The sequence below is a fragment of the Hyla sarda genome, unplaced genomic scaffold (assembly GCF_029499605.1).
Source record: "Hyla sarda isolate aHylSar1 unplaced genomic scaffold, aHylSar1.hap1 scaffold_3029, whole genome shotgun sequence".
Taxonomy (NCBI): domain Eukaryota; kingdom Metazoa; phylum Chordata; class Amphibia; order Anura; family Hylidae; genus Hyla; species Hyla sarda.
Genome location: NW_026609747.1, coordinates 8,066 through 25,338, shown reverse-complemented (window position 1 = coordinate 25,338; position 17,273 = coordinate 8,066). Strand labels below are relative to the sequence as shown.

General features: G+C 50.1%; 1 protein-coding gene across 1 annotated transcript; it reads left to right on the top strand.

The window, feature by feature from the left end:
• Positions 1–244: 244 nt before the first annotated feature.
• LIN52 (lin-52 DREAM MuvB core complex component) lies at positions 245–16,967 on the top strand (the record flags this gene model as incomplete). Its single annotated transcript, XM_056553422.1, has 4 exons — positions 245–341; positions 2,311–2,348; positions 16,677–16,743; positions 16,824–16,967. Coding segments are annotated over 4 exons (346 nt in total), but the record flags the coding sequence as incomplete, so codon positions are not given.
• Between the last annotated feature and the right edge of the window lie 306 nt (positions 16,968–17,273).

The following is a 17,273-nucleotide window of genomic DNA, read 5'->3' as shown; positions in this document are numbered from 1 at the left end:
TGGGGGGGGGGGAGCGGTGTGTGCGTCACTGAGGGGGGGGAGCGGTGTGTGTGTCACTGTGAGGTGGGGGGGGGGGAGCGGTGTGTGCGTCACTGAGGGGGGGGAGCGGTGTGTGTGTCACTGTATCTCAAAAAGATATTTTAGTAACCCCTCCTCCGCGTCCCCGTCCTCCCAATAGACATTCTACTGTCCTGCTTCTCGTCGGCCATTTTTTTGTAATTCTGAATAGACCTGCCCAGTGTGAACACAGCCTTATTGTCTTTCAGGTGTTGATCTGGAATCGTCATTGTTGAGCTTTGAGAAGCTGGATCGAGCGTCCCCCGACCTGTGGCCTGAGCAGCGTAAGTGTCTGGGCAGGGTCCTGTGTACAGTTTTACTTAAAGGGTTCCTTTGTATGATCTGTGGGGTGCAGGGTCCACAGGTGGGGGGGTCATTTGTATGGTCTTCTGGGGTGCTGGGTCCTCGGGTGTGTGGGGGGGGGGGGGTTTATCTGTATAGTCTTCTGGGGTGCAGGGTCCTTGGGTGTGTGGGGGGGGTGGGTCATCTGTATAGTCTTCTGGGGTGCAGGGTCCTTGGGTGTGTGTGGGGGGGGTGGGTCATCTGTATAGTCTTCTGGGGTGCAGGGTCCTTGGGTGTGTGGGGGGGGTCATCTGTATAGTCTTCTGGGGTGCAGGGTCCTTGGGTGTGTGGGGGGGGTCATCTGTATAGTCTTCTGGGGTGCAGGGTCCTCGGGTGTGTGGGCGGGGGGTCATCTGTATAGTCTTCTGGGGTGCAGGGTCCTCGGGGGTGTGGGGGGGTTTATCTGTATAGTCTTCTGGGGTGCTGGGTCCTCGGGGGTGTGGGGGGGTTTATCTGTATAGTCTTCTGGGGTGCTGGGTCCTCGGGGGTGTGGGGGGGTTTATCTGTATAGTCTTCTGGGGTGCAGGGTCCTCGGGGGTGTGGGGGGGTTTATCTGTATAGTCTTCTGGGGTGCAGGGTCCTTGGGTGTGTGGGGGGGGTGGGTCATCTGTATAGTCTTCTGGGGTGCAGGGTCCTTGGGTGTGTGGGGGTTTTGGGTCATCTGTATAGTCTTCTGGGGTGCAGGGTCCTCGGGTGTGTGGGGGGGGGGTTATCTGTATAGTCTTCTGGGGTTGGGGGGGTGGGTCATCTGTATGGTCTTCTGGGGTGCAGGGTCCTTGATTGGGGTCATCTGTAAGGTCTTATGGGGTGCAGGGTCCTTGGTTTGGGTCATCTGGCCTTCTGGGGGGCAGGGTCCTTGGTTGGGGTCATCTGTATGGTCTTCTGGGGCGCAGGGTCCTTGATTGGGGTCATCTGTATGGTCTTCTGGGGTGCAGGGTCCTTGGTTGGGGTCATCTGTATGGTCTTCTGGGGCGCAGGGTCCTTGGTTGGTGTCATCTGTATGGTCTTCGGGGGCGCAGGGTCCTTGGTTGGGGTCATCTGTATGGTCTTCTGGGGCGCAGGGTCCTTGGTTGGGGTCATCTGTATGGTCATCTAGGGTGCAGGGTCCTGGGTTTGGGTCATCTGTATGGTCTTCTGGGGTGCAGGGTCCTTGGTTGGTGTCTTCTGGGGTGCAGGGTCCTTGGGTTGGGGTCATCTGTATGGTCTTCTGGGGTGCAGGGTCCTTGGTTGGGGTCTTCTGGGGTGCAGGGTCCTTGGTTGGGGTCTTCTGGGGTGCAGGGTCCTCGGGTTGGGGTCTTCTGGGGTGCAGGGTCCTCGGGTTGGGGTCTTCTGGGGTGCAGGGTCCTCGGGTTGGGGTCTTCTGGGGTGCAGGGTCCTTGGGTTGGGGTCTTCTGGGGTGCAGGGTCCTTGGGTTGGGGTCTTCTGGGGTGCAGGGTCCTCGGGTTGGGGGTCTTCTGGGGTGCAGGGTCCTCGGGTTGGGGGTCTTCTGGGGTGCAGGGTCCTCGGGTTGGGGGTCTTCTGGGGTGCAGGGTCCTCGGGTTGGGGGTCTTCTGGGGTGCAGGGTCCTCGGGTTGGGGGTCTTCTGGGGTGCAGGGTCCTCGGGTTGGGGGTCTTCTGGGGTGCAGGGTCCTCGGGTTGGGGGTCTTCTGGGGTGCAGGGTCCTCGGGTTGGGGGTCTTCTGGGGTGCAGGGTCCTCGGGTTGGGGGTCTTCTGGGGTGCAGGGTCCTCGGGTTGGGGGTCTTCTGGGGTGCAGGGTCCTCGGGTTGGGGGTGGGGGTCATCTGTATGGTCTTGGGTCCTTGTTGGGGTCATCTGTATGGTTTATAGGCTCTCTTGGTGGGGGAAGGGTCAGTCTTGCAGAGTGAATTCTGCTCAGGATCATTTTAATTTGTTGATTTTGTGTCTTCTATAGTTCCAGGCGTTGCAGAGTTTGCAGCCTCCTTTAAGAGTGTAAGTATGTGCCCCCCATGTTTACAGCCTGTAAGTATATGGGCCCCCCAATGTTTCACTATATAATCCCCTCTACTGTTCGATAGATAAGAGAGGGAGACCCTGTTTACTATTGTAGGAGAGTGTTGTGGGCAAGCTGTATGACCTGTGCAGGTGAGCTGTGTCCATTGCCTATTGTGAGAGGCACAATCCAATCTTATCTATATATAGGTGTTACCTGTCATGTAATCCTGTCAGAAGAAGAGGAGGAGACTGCTGAGAAGTGTCAGTCTGTAGTGATTGGTGGATATATAAAATTGTTACCTGTCGGTGTAATCCTGTTTGTGATGATGAGACTGCTGAGAAGTGATCTCTAAAGAACAGGATAGAGCAGAGTATTTTTAGGCTTAGTGGCTTGAGGAATAGGTTTCCGGATTCCTTATAATATGGATGGTAAGAGAGGACGTGACTAATAATTTTTCAATCTCTTTTACATAAAACTCTATCATCCTTGTGCTTCCTCCCTCTATAAGTCACTTCCCTTATCTCTGTAGATCTCTTCCCTCTATGTCCCTTCCCTTATCTCTGTAGATCTCTTCCCTCTATGTCCCTTCCCTTATCTCTGTAGATCTCTTCCCTCTGTCTCTTCCCTTATCTCTACAGATCTCTTCCCTCTGTCCCTTCCCTTATCTCTACAGATCTCTTCCCACTGTCCCTTCCCTTATCTCTGTAGATCTTTTCCCTCTGTGTCACTTCCCTTATCTCTACAGATCTTTTCCCTCTGTGTCACTTCCCTTATCTCTACAGATTTGTTCCCTTATCTCTGTAGATCTCTTCCCTCTGTCTCTTCCCTTATCTCTGTAGATCTCTTCCCTCTGTCTCTTCCCTTATCTCTGTAGATCTCTTCCCTCTGTCTCTTCCCTTATCTCTGTAGATCTCTTCCCTCTGTCTCTTCCCTTATCTCTACAGATCTCTTCCCTCTATGCCGTTCCCTTATCTCTGTACATCTCTTCCCTCTGTCCCTTCCCTTATCTCTTTAGATCTCTTCCCTCTGTCCCTTCCCTTATCTCTTTAGATCTCTTCCCTCTATGTCACTTCCCTTATAGCTGTAGATCTCTTCCCTCTGTCCCTTATCTCTACAGATCTCTTCCCTCTGTCCCTTCCCTTTTCTCTGTAGATCTCTTCCCTCTATGTCCCTTCCCTTATCTCTGTAGATCTCTTCCCTCTGTCACTTCCCTTATCTCTACAGATCTCTTCCCTCTATGTCCCTTCCCTTATCTCTGTAGATCTCTTCCCTCTGTCACTTCCCTTATCTCTACAGATCTCTTCCCTCTATGTCCCTTCCCTTATCTCTACAGATCTCTTCCCTCTGTCCCTTCCCTTATCTCTGTAGATCTCTTCCCTCTGTCACTTCCCTTATCTCTACAGATCTCTTCCCTCTATGTCCCTTCCCTTATCTCTACAGATCTCTTCCCTCTGTCCCTTCCCTTATCTCTGTAGATCTCTTCCCTCTGTCTCTTCCCTTATCTCTGTAGATCTCTTCCCTCTGTCTCTTCCCTTATCTCTGTAGATCTCTTCCCTCTGTCACTTCCCTTATCTCTACAGATCTCTTCCCTCTGTCACTTCCCTTATCTCTACAGATCTCTTCCCTCTATGTCCCTTCCCTTATCTCTACAGATCTCTTCCCTCTGTCCCTTCCCTTATCTCTGTAGATCTCTTCCCTCTGTCTCTTCCCTTATCTCTGTAGATCTCTTCCCTCTGTCACTTCCCTTATCTCTGTAGATCTCTTCCCTCTATGTCTCTTCCCTTATCTCTGTAGATCTATTCCCTCTATGTCACTTCCCTTATCTCTGTAGATCTCTTCCCTTATCTCTACAGATCTCTTCCCACTGTCCCTTCCCTTATCTCTGTAGATCTCTTCCCTCTATGTCACTTCCCTTATCTCTACAGATCTCTTCCCACTATGTCCCTTCCCTTATCTCTGTAGATCTCTTCCCTCTGTCACTTCCCTTATCTCTGTAGATCTCTTCCCTCTATGTCTCTTCCCTTATCTCTGTAGATCTCTTCCCTTATCTCTACAGATCTCTTCCCACTGTCACTTCCCTTATCTCTACAGATCTCTTCCCACTGTCACTTCCCTTATCTCTACAGATCTCTTCCCACTGTCACTCCCCTTATCTCTACAGATCTCTTCCCACTGTCACTTCCCTTATCTCTACAGATCTCTTCCCTCTGTCACTTCCCTTATCTCTACAGATCTCTTCCCTCTGTGTCACTTCCCTTATCTCTACAGATCTCTTCCCTCTGTGTCCCTTCCCTTATCTCTGTAGATCTCTTCCCTCTGTGTCCCTTCCCTTATCTCGGTAGATCTCTTCCCTCTGTGTCCCTTCCCTTATCTCTGTAGATCTCTTCCCTCTGTGTCCCTTCCCTTATCTCTGTAGATCTCTTCCCTCTGTGTCCCTTCACTTATCTCTGTAGATCTCTTCCCTCTGTCCCTTCCCTTATCTCTGTAGATCTCTTCCCTCTGTGTCACTTCCCTTATCTCTACAGATCTCTTCCCTCTGTCACTTCCCTTATCTCTGTAGATCTCTTCCCTCTGTGTCACTTCCCTTATCTCTACAGATCTCTTCCCTCTGTCCCTTCCCTTATCTCTGTAGATCTCCTCCCTCTGTCTCTTCCCTTATCTCTGTAGATCTCTTCCCTTATCTCTGTAGATCTCTTCCCTTATCTCTGTAGATCTCTTCCCTCTGTGTCCCTTCCCTTATCTCTACAGATCTCTTCCCTCTGTCCCTTCCCTTATCTCTGTAGATCTCTTCCCTCTGTCTCTTCCATTATCTCTGTAGATCTCTTCCCTCTGTCACTTCCCTTATCTCTGTAGATCTCTTCCCTCTGTCTCTTCCCTTATCTCTGTAGATCTCTTCCCTCTGTGTCACTTCCCTTATCTCTGTAGATCTCTTCCCACTGTCCCTTCCCTTATCTCTGTAGATCTCTTCCCTCTGTGTCACTTCCCTTATCTCTACAGATCTCTTCCCTCTGTCACTTCCCTTATCTCTGTAGATCTCTTCCCTCTGTCACTTCCCTTATCTCTGTAGATCTCTTCCCTCTGTCACTTCCCTTATCTCTGTAGATCTCTTCCCTCTGTCACTTCCCTTATCTCTGTAGATCTCTTCCCTCTGTCACTTCCCTTATCTCTGTAGATCTCTTCCCTCTGTCACTTCCCTTATCTCTGTAGATCTCTTCCCTCTGTCTCTTCCCTTATCTCTGTAGATCTATTCCCTCTGTGTCCCTTCCCTTATTTCTACAGATCTCTTCCCTCTGTCACTTCCCTTATCTCTGTAGATCTCTTCCCTCTGTCACTTCCCTTATCTCTGTAGATCTCTTCCCTCTGTCACTTCCCTTATCTCTGTAGATCTCTTCCCTCTGTCTCTTCCCTTATCTATGTAGATCTCTTCCCTCTGTGTCACTTCCCTTATCTCTGTAGATCTCTTCCCTCTGTCACTTCCCTTATCTCTACAGATCTCTTCCCACTGTCCCTTCCCTTATCTCTGTAGATCTCTTCCCTCTGTCACTTCCCTTATCTCTACAGATCTCTTCCCACTGTCCCTTCCCTTATCTCTGTAGATCTATTCCCTCTGTGTCACTTCCCTTATCTCTGTAGATCTCTTCCCTCTGTGTCACTTCCCTTATCTCTGTAAATCTATTCCCTCTGTGTCACTTCCCTTATCTCTGTAAATCTATTCCCTCTGTGTCACTTCCCTTATCTCTACAGATCTCTTCCCACTGTCCCTTCCCTTATCTCTGTAGATCTCTTCCCTCTGTCACTTCCCTTATCTCTGTAGATCTCTTCCCTCTGTCTCTTCCCTTATCTCTGTAGATCTATTCCCTCTGTGTCCCTTCCCTTATTTCTACAGATCTCTTCCCTCTGTCACTTCCCTTATCTCTGTAGATCTCTTCCCTCTGTCACTTCCCTTATCTCTGTAGATCTCTTCCCTCTGTCACTTCCCTTATCTCTACAGATCTCTTCCCACTGTCCCTTCCCTTATCTCTGTAGATCTCTTCCCTCTGTCACTTCCCTTATCTCTACAGATCTCTTCCCACTGTCCCTTCCCTTATCTCTGTAGATCTATTCCCTCTGTGTCACTTCCCTTATCTCTGTAGATCTCTTCCCTCTGTGTCACTTCCCTTATCTCTGTAAATCTATTCCCTCTGTGTCACTTCCCTTATCTCTGTAAATCTATTCCCTCTGTGTCACTTCCCTTATCTCTACAGATCTCTTCCCACTGTCCCTTCCCTTATCTCTGTAGATCTATTCCCTCTGTGTCACTTCCCTTATCTCTGTAGATCTCTTCCCTCTGTCTCTTCCCTTATCTCTGTAGATCTCTTCCCTCTGTGTCACTTCCCTTATCTCTGTAGATCTCTTCCCTCTGTCACTTCCCTTATCTCTGTAGATCTCTTCCCTCTGTCCCTTCCCTTATTTCTACAGATCTCTTCCCTCTGTCACTTCCCTTATCTCTACAGATCTCTTCCCTCTGTGTCCCTTCCCTTATCTCTGTAGATCTCTTCCCTCTGTGTCACTTCCCTTATCTCTGTAGATCTCTTCCCTCTGTGTCACTTCCCTTATCTCTACAGATCTCTTCCCACTGTCCCTTCCCTTATCTCTGTAGATCTATTCCCTCTGTGTCACTTCCCTTATCTCTGTAGATCTCTTCCCACTGTCCCTTCCCTTATCTCTGTAGATCTCTTCCCTCTGTGTCACTTCCCTTATCTCTACAGATCTCTTCCCTCTGTCTCTTCCCTTATCTCTGTAGATCTCTTCCCTCTGTCCCTTCCCTTATTTCTACAGATCTCTTCCCTCTGTCACTTCCCTTATCTCTACAGATCTCTTCCCTCTGTGTCCCTTCCCTTATCTCTGTAGATCTCTTCCCTCTGTGTCACTTCCCTTATCTCTGTAGATCTCTTCCCTCTGTGTCACTTCCCTTATCTCTACAGATCTCTTCCCACTGTCCCTTCCCTTATCTCTGTAGATCTATTCCCTCTGTGTCACTTCCCTTATCTCTGTAGATCTCTTCCCACTGTCACTTCCCTTATCTCTGTAGATCTCTTCCCTCTGTCACTTCCCTTATCTCTGTAGATCTCTTCCCTCTGTCTCTTCCCTTATCTCTACAGATCTCTTCCCTCTGTGTCACTTCCCTTATCTCTGTAGATCTCTTCCCTCTGTGTCACTTCCCGTATCTCTACAGATCTCTTCCCACTGTCCCTTCCCTTATCTCTGTAGATCTATTCCCTCTGTGTCACTTCCCTTATCTCTGTAGATCTCTTCCCACTGTCCCTTCCCTTATCTCTGTAGATCTCTTCCCACTGTCCCTTCCCTTATCTCTGTAGATCTCTTCCCTCTGTCACTTCCCTTATCTCTGTAGATCTCTTCCCTCTGTCTCTTCCCTTATCTCTGTAGATCTCTTCCCTCTGTGTCACTTCCCTTATCTCTACAGATCTCTTCCCACTTCCTTTTTTATGGGTTGAATTACAACCCACTATTTAAGTCTATTGGTGAGGACCTTGCCTGATGGGACCTGCCCTATATTTCCTGGCTGGGCCGTATACATACTGTTAAAATGGTAATTTTACCCAGTTATTGCACTTCTTCCGCACGCTCTCGATTCCAATCTTGCGGACCTCTGGGCTTTACAGGGGGATGTTCCTGTTTGTCTGGAGGGGTCTTCATCCACGAATATTGTGGAAGCTCGTGTACAACCATAAAGGGGTCGGGGGGGGGGGGGTCTCTCCATCCCTGACTCTATTCTTTACTATAGCACAACATCTTTGCAGTGCTCCTGACTCCCTGGAGAGTGGCCTCCTTTCTACCTATAGTCTTTCTGGTCCCATAACTAATGTGCCACCTTCTGCCCCTCTTTCTCCTTTATGACCTCCTTCTGCCCCTCTTTCTCCTTTATGACCTCCTTCTGCCCCTCTTTCTCCTTTATGACCTCCTTCTGCCCCTCTTTCTCCTTTATGACCTCCTTCTGCCCCTCTTTCTCCTTTATGACCTCCTTCTGCCCCTCTTTCTCCTTTATGACCTCCTTCTGCCCCTCTTTCTCCTTTATGACCTCCTTCTGCCCCTCTTTCTCCTTTATGACCTCCTTCTGCCCCTCTTTCTCCTTTATGACCTCCTTCTGCCCCTCTTTCTCCTTTATGACCTCCTTCTGCCCCTCTTTCTCCTTTATGACCTCCTTCTGCCCCTCTTTCTCCTTTATGACCTCCTTCTGCCCCTCTTTCTCCTTTATGACCTCCTTCTGCCCCTCTTTCTCCTTTATGACCTCCTTCTGCCCCTCTTTCTCCTTTATGACCTCCTTCTGCCCCTCTTTCTCCTTTATGACCACCTTCTGCCCCTCTTTCTCCTTTATGACCTCCTTCTGCCCCTCTTTCTCCTTTATGACCTCCTTCTGCCCCTCTTTCTCCTTTATGACCTCCTTCTGCCCCTCTTTTTCCTTTATGGCCACCTTCTGCCCCTCTTTTTCCTTTATGGCCACCTTCTGCCCCTCTCTCTCCTTTATGGCCACCTTCTGCCCCTCTCTCTCCTTTATGGCCACCTTCTGCCCCTCTCTCTCCTTTATGGCCACCTTCTGCCCCTCTCTCTCCTTTATGGCCACCTTCTGCCCCTCTTTGTTGTTAGTTTGTTTAAAAAAAATAAAAAACAAGTAACAAAACTGTAGACCCCCCCCCCCCCCCCCCTCCTTCCGCTCCCAGCAAAATACAGGCAAGGAATATCTATAATCTATACAGGAACTAGGACGAGTACAAGTAAGCGAGGGGTGGGAGGCCCACCAGAACAACAGTACAGGAAAACCACACATAGACAACGCCCTTCTCACACACACACACACACACACACACACACATCCAAACACACCCTAGGAGCTACTCAGTGCCAATAAGCCAATCTTCGACTGAGAGGATCAGTGGAGACGAACTGGAGAATCAGTGGAGACATCTAACAACCATGGAACCCAGACCTTGTCAAATGTTTTCAGACATTTCCTACTAACATAAAGGGAATGGTATAATGGGACGCATGTATTAACTAGGGCTATCCACAGGGCCAAAGGGGGTGAGGACACATCCTTCCAGGCCATCACTATAACGTTGCGTGCACAAAACAAAAGGAAACAGACCAGAATGCGTCTAAGAGCCCGTCACCAACCCATTAATAACCCCCAGCAAACATACCTCTGGAGTTAACACAAAGGGGAATTCCAAGTGGTCCGACAAGAATGTCATTATCTCCCTCCAAAAGGGTACAACGCAGGAGCAAGCCCAAACTGCATGCAAAAAGGTGCCCCTCTCTCTCCCACACCTAAAGCAGACCTCTGACCTTGAGACCCCCATCCGATGCAATCTAACTGGGTTATAGGACAAACCGGGATTGAATAAACATATCCCAAGCACTAACTACTGTAGGATAGTACGTCTTATCCACCTCCTTCCACATATCTTCTGAAAGACTGGGGATATATTTGACCCATTTCAGCTGCGCCACAGCGAACGGGTCCAGAGCCACTGACTGCAGCAACATATAACTCTGGGTGAGAGGCTTAGCCAGGTCAGTGGTCCCCAGGAGCACCTCCACTTCATAAAAGACAGTGATAACCTACAGGGAACCAAACTGCAGAGACCACATGTCGCAACTGAAGATACCGAAAGTGGGCATCCTGAGGGACATTAAAACGTTCTCTAACCTCCGCAATTGACGGAAAGAAAGTCATCTCCAAAACAGGTGCATGGCAAATTTGATTCCCTGGGAGCTCCAAAATCCAGCTGCCTCAAACTCCCGTAGGTGTTCCAAATGTGGATAACCCCACAAGAGTGCTCTTGGAGAGACAACCGGCTGGGGAAAGCATCCAGTAACCACCGACCAGACCGCCACCACCATCTTAATAGTGGCCGGTAAAGATAGAAGGAACATACCTGTATAATGCATTGGTCAGTGTTTCATAGGAACCCAGGAGAGCCCCGCCAAAGCCATGAAGGCATTGGAAAGGTCCAGGTTGATCCACCAGGCCACGTACACCAGCTGTGAGGCTAGAAAATAATTATGCATATTAGGGGCGACTAGATACCCCCTCCCCAGCTGCTTAGGTGCCTGGAGCAGAGCCTGTCCCAACCTCAGAGGCTTATTTTGCCAGTAGAAGGATATCAGGGCCCGGATAAGTTTAACAAAAAAAACCTTGGGAGGAACAAGAGGGAAAGGTGAGAGAGGTAGAGGAACTTGGGGGGGGGGGGGGGGGGAGATCCTTTTGAAAATGTTAACCCTACCAGCCAATGATAAAGGTAAGGAGACCCACGCCTGCAACAAAGTAAGGGTAGTGTTGAGTAGGAACGGCTCGGAGATCTCTAAATTAGTGCGTACTCTGGCTCTAGGGAAGTCATACAGCAACCAAACCCATTTCCGAAAAACAGGTCCGAAGCGGGGGATTGGCATCAAGCACCAAATATTATGCCACTCAACGGAATCAAAGGCCTTATAGACATCAAGGCTAACAACGTAACCAGGGGGGACCGCCCTCCTCCACTGCAGAAATGTTAAGCTGTAGTCTTTTAACATTAACATCAGTCACCCTCCCGGACATGAACCCAGTCTGGTCAGGGTGAACTACAGAGGAAATGACCGCCCCCCCCCCCCCCCCCCTTCAGCCTGTTTTCCAGTACCTTTTGCTAAAATATTGATATCTACATTGAGGAGCGAGATAGGACAAGAGTCCGGCAAGGTCGGATCCTTACCAGGCTTGGGTAGTACTACAATCAAAGCCTCCCTCATTCAGGCAGGGCCCCAGACTCCAAGGCCACGTATACAAATTAAGCAAGATGGGGATCAGCTAAGCAAGGTCAGTAAGGCCCAACCCCAAACACCAAGGCAGAAGATCCACACAATGCAAGATCACATATCTACCAAAATGGTCACAGGAAACCTGGGAGATTACCAAAGGAAGAGATTTAGAGACCAGGACAGAGACCCCTTTAGCTAGAGATGAGTAGGAAGAATGGTAACCCTTGGCAACCCACGCCCTTTTTTAGGGCCAGGACCTTTTGACCCGTGAGGTGGGTTTCTTCCAGAGAAACAATATGCGGGGAATGTCTCTTAACAAAATCTAGGCACAGCGCTCTCAAACTTGGAATTAAGGCCACGTACATTCCAGCTTAATATCCTAAGGGACCCCATCATGAAACAAAGATGTAACGCGAACAGGGCCTACCCCGTTGTACAAGTACCCAGCAACTATAGGAGCTCCCATGCAAACCAAAGACAACCAACCAACACGGACAGACAACAAGGACAAAACACCAACAAGCAACAAAAACAGATAGGAACAGGAAAACATCCCCAAAAAACAACAAATCCCTGTCTAACACAAGCTAAACCAGTGCAGACCTATACCCCAAACTAGGGATCGCGATTTTGGACATTATCGGTATCGGCAATTATCTTGGCGATAATTCCCCGGCCAGAGACTACCATCGCCGCAGCTGCCCCATTGCCTTCCCCCGCCACCCCCCAATCCTCTGGCCACATGCCGCCGCCCCCGCCCCATCGCCTCCCCCCGTCCCCGGTGTTATAATTACCTGTTCCCGGGGTCCGCGATCCTTCTGGCTCCTGCGCTGTTGCTGCTCAATGACGAGTGATGTCCCCAACGCGATGTCACCGTCGGGGATGGGGGGAGGTGATGGGGCGGTGGAGGTATGTGAGCAGAGGATGGGGGGGGGGGGGGTGGATGGAGGTGATGGGGCAACTGTGGTGGTTAGACTCAGGACCCCAGGACAGGCAGGGGGAGAAGCGGGTGGCGGTGGTCTCTAGCACCGCAAAAGCCGCTGCAGTTCATTGATTTAAAGTGCCCGCTTTAAAACATTGATCTGCAACGGCTTCTGCCCTCCTCGGGGGGGGGGGGGGGGTTGAAATGGCCAATAATTTATACAGGAATATCGGTATAAGCTATCTGCCTGAAAGGTGACAGATTATCTGTATTGGCCCTAAAAAATCGCTATCGGTCGATCCCTACCCCAAACTAAAATTCGTATCAGGCGAGTGCAGGAGCTATGTACAATCCACCGACTGACTCTGCTGTCACCACAGAGCACCTCTCCCTTGATCCTCACTGCTCTTAGAATAGAGTCTCTGTCCTTTTAAAGTGAAGGATCCTTGCTAGAAACGGCCAAGGAGGCCCCCCCCGGGCACAGGAGGTCTGGCAGGTCCACAGCGAAGAAGGGAGAGAAGGTATCCACCGGCAGCAGCCCCCTCAGCCAGGATTCTAAGAACGCCACAGGATCAGCACCCTCTGCCTTCTCAGGAAGACCCACCAGCCTAACGTTGTTACACCTCAATCGGTTCTCAGCTCTATCCACCATTCCCCGAAACTGTCACTGCAGGGGAGAAATTTGCTGAGGGATAGGGCGTAGGGTTTACTCCACCGTAGAGACTCTGTTCTCAACCTCCGTGGTACGTTCACGTATCTTTTGAGTCTCATGGCGTAAAATAACAAATTCTTGTCTCGGCTCATCCACTTTAGTGATCATAGAAGTGTGGCAGGAAGTTATAGTGGACAGAATTTCAGTAAAATCAAGATCCAAGAGTGTCCCATCATATGGCATCTGATCAGAGGGACAGCCTGCCCGGAACCCAGCCTGGGGAGGCAAGGCGCTGCCAGACGGCTCCGCAGACCTGGAAAACTGACTTAAGGACTTGGCTGTGCTGGCCGCCACTCTAGTAGACAGGAGTCGGTATCACGGAGTCCCATAGGGAGTAGCCACTAGCCTCCGAATGGCCTCCATCCGAAGAAGCCTAATCGTCTGCAGCAGGAAGAAACACTCCAACTCCTGATTTGTTGTACTTGGATTTGCCCCTGGAGCCACCCGTTGTGGGGGACAGACACCCACTGGAAGAGTATGAGCAAGGTAAGTCACCAGAATGGAGAGGCACAGCCTGTGGCCCCCAGAGCACACCGCTCCCAGGAAGATAGCAAACAGTCCCACAATCAATAAGGTAGCAGCAGGGTAGCAGAACACTTGCAAGCAGCGAATCAGTTCCAGCATATAAGAGGGTAGGGTAGCAGCAGCAGGGCCAGGCATCCAACCTTAGGGAGATGCAGAGTCTCAGGCCAGATATGCAGAAATATAAGGCAGGCACTCAGTCTTAGCCTGAGGGGGTGTTAGCTATCAGCCACATTTAGCAGAGTCAGCCAGGAGAACCACAGTGCACTTAGGATTCACTCCCAACAGCACAGGGAGCGGGGGTTGCCCCGGAGACCAAGCCAGGGATTGGGCCCCACCCATGAAGGCCAGCAATAGCCGGCCTCAACCCGCCCCCACCCCCCCAATGACCACAGGAGACTCACAGATGTCCTGGCCACCTCTCCACTGCCTCTGAGCCTCACCGGACCCCAGCAGAAGCCGCCTGCGTCCGGAATCGCCGCTGCAATCACCGCTGCAGCCCGGTCCTCCTGGATAGCGAGCCCCGCCGCTGGCACAGGAACAAAACTGAGTCACACCGCCAGAGTCCGGAGCGTCCCCAGAGGTACCCTCCAGTTAGTGGTAACGTAAGTCAGGGGGGAAATAATCCAGGATTATGTACCAGGGTAAATGTGAGCTTGGTGGCCGCATGTCTGCCTAGCGCCCCATGCAAGCCACGCCCCCCTCTTTCTCTTATGCCCTTTCGCCCCTCTTTCTTTTTATGACCTTCTTCTGCCCCTCTTTCTTCTTTATGACCTTCTGCCCCTCTTTCTCCTTTATGACCTTTGTAAGGATTCCTCCTTGGGGATTAGCTCTGGGATCGTCCTGGTCACTTGCCACGGGACACGTTTCCTCACAATAACATGGCAGACAACCGTTCTGCATACAATTCTGGCACCTCGCCAGCTTTATTTACACAGGTTGCAGGTAAAACAAAACATAACTCAGGAACAAACCAAAGTCCTAGACTTTCTGGTCACTGACTACACATGTAAGCATGCCCTGACTACTAACTGAAGAGCTACCCTCAGCCAGCATAAAACATATGCCCCTGCAACCGGTTTTACACAGTTCCCACTGTCACTTGGGGCCACTCACAAATTCCAGCTGTGTGCTTCCTCAACAGGTCCCGAGTGTCTCCCCCCTACAGCGACATGCTGTTTCCCAGGGAGAGCCCCAACTATTCTGTTTTCTTTCCTTTTAAACACACTTTCCCTTCCTGATACCTCATTAATCAGGCCACAGGTGGAGGATTCTCCAGAGTTAACAAGGAAAATACACCCTTTCTTTGCCACACTGCCACTCCTCCTTCTGCCCCTCTTTCTCCTTTATGGCCACCTTCTGCCCCTCTTTCTCCTTTATGACCTCCTTCTGCCCCTCTTTCTCCTTTATGACCTCCTTCTGCCCCTCTTTCTCCTTTATGGCCACCTTCTGCCCCTCTTTCTCCTTTATGGCCACCTTCTGCCCCTCTTTCTCCTTTATGGCCACCTTCTGACCCTCTTTCTCTTTGACCACCTTCTGACCCTCTTTCTCTTTTGGACCACCTTCTGACCCTCTTTCTCTTTAGGACCACCTTCTGACCCTCTTTCTCTTTAGGACCACCTTCTGACCCTCTTTCTCTTTAGGACCACCTTCTGACCCTCTTTCTCTTTAGGACCACCTTCTGACCCTCTTTAGGACCACCTTCTGACCCTCTTTCTCTTTGACCACCTTCTGACCCTCTTTCTCTTTAGGACCACCTTCTGACCCTCTTTAGGACCACCTTCTGACCCTCTTTCTCTTTAGGACCACCTTCTGACCCTCTTTCTCTTTAGGACCACCTTCTGACCCTCTTTCTCTTTAGGACCACCTTCTGACCCTCTTTCTCTTTAGGACCACCTTCTGACCCTCTTTCTCTTTAGGACCACCTTCTGACCCGCTTTCTCTTTAGGACCACCTTCTGACCCTCTTTCTCTTTAGGACCACCTTCTGACCCTCTTTCTCTTTAGAACCACCTTCTGACCCTCTTTCTCTTTGACCACCTTCTGACCCTCTTTCTCTTTAGGACCACCTTCTGACCCTCTTTCTCTTTAGGACCACCTTCTGACCCTCTTTCTCTTTAGGACCACCTTCTGACCCTCTCTGACCCTCTTTCTCTTTAGGACCACGTTCTGACCCTCTTTCTCTTTAGGACCACGTTCTGACCCTCTTTCTCTTTAGGACCACCTTCTGACCCTCTTTCTCTTTGACCACCTTCTGACCCTCTTTCTCTTTAGGACCACCTTCTGACCCTCTTTCTCCTTTAGGACCTTCATTGGTGCTCTGTCCAATTCTGCAATCTCCTGTCTCTCCTACTACATCTCTACTTGACCCCCCCCCCTCCATAATTTCCTAGTTGGTGGGACGCTTATTTCACTTGATCTTTTCTCCCCTCCATGGACTGAATATTTTAGGGTGACAGAAGTTTTCTCATATCTCCGATCCCCTCTACAATCACTACCACATTTACTCCCCACTTCGGTCTGGTTCTCTCAATTACCCTTCATACTCAGTGGCAGGAGGCTCTCCGCCTGACCGTTCCTGTCTGAATGGCGTACTTGTTGTACCCAATTGAGTAAAGGCAGCTGGCAGGTCTCCTTAGTTAAAAAGGCTCTTAAAATTCTACACAGAATATATTTGGTCTGTACGAGGCTCCATATTATTTATCCGGAAATGTTATTTCTCACCGTGTTTCCGTGGCTGTGACGAGATGTGTACCATTCTCCACATTTGGTGGACATGTCCCCATATAGTATCCTTTTGGTGTAGGGTCATGGACGTCATCTCTTCAGTCACGGGCATTACTTGCCCTCCAACCCCAATGATGTGCCTCTTGGGCCTTAGGCCAGAAGTGGTTAATCCTACCTTCTTCCGTTTAATGCAATTTGTACTTATGCAGCCCGGATCCATATAGTGGCGATCCTTAACCCTTTCCCTGTTTATGGTGATTGAGGGTCAACAACATTAGGGTGTCTGAAAGATGAATGCCCTTTGTTATGACACACTGGAGAGGGTTACTAGGATTTGGCAGCCATGAATGGCATCGCCCGCCGCACACTGGTCATGTCTTATTATTTATCGTTGTGCTTCTTTTCATTCATTCCCTTCTTTTGTGTACTAGACCTTTTTATGACATCTTTCCCTCCCCTCACACCTTTTTCCCTTCTTTTGGTTTGTATTCTGTATTGTTTCAGATGTTTTTTTTTTTTTTTTGACACCCCTGTATGACTGTTGTATTTTGATTTACATTGTCAAGTTTTCTCCTTTTGACACTAAATGTTCCGTCATCTGCTGTGTTCCTGTAAATCTGTTTTCTTGCCATTTTTGTCTTCACAGCCCATTGCTAGTTCTCCCCCCAAATGGATGGCGGAGCTGGAGCATGACGACATGGACATGCTGAAAGGTAAAATGTCCTGGGGACCCTGTGTGACCTCTTCATCTGGGGGGCGCTCTACTCATTAATAACACCGCTCTTTCCCGCAGAATTGGGGAGTCTCACCATTGCTAACTTGATGGAGAAGGTGCGAGGACTGCAGAACCTGGCCTATCAGCTGGGACTGGAGGAATGTAAGTCACAGGACCGAGCAGAGCCTATCTGTCAGTGGTCACACCCAAACCCACCCATATGTATGCACACTCGGCTCAGCTAAGAGTTCATGCGTTCACAATTGTTGGGGTAATGTGGAATAAGCTGCAGAAAACCCTTCATCCTCGGGGAGGATTTAGAATGGCAAAGACATGTAAGAGCAGAAGAGTGAGTGCAGCTCTGGAAGAGAAGACATGATGTAACAGCAGAATAGGGAGTGCAGCTCTGGAGGATAAGACATGAGTGGGTGAGAGGGGGGGCCACGAGCGGGTGAGAGAGGGGGGGCCACGAGCGGGTGAGAGAGGGGGGGCCACGAGCGGGTGAGAGAGGGGGGGCCACGAGCGGGT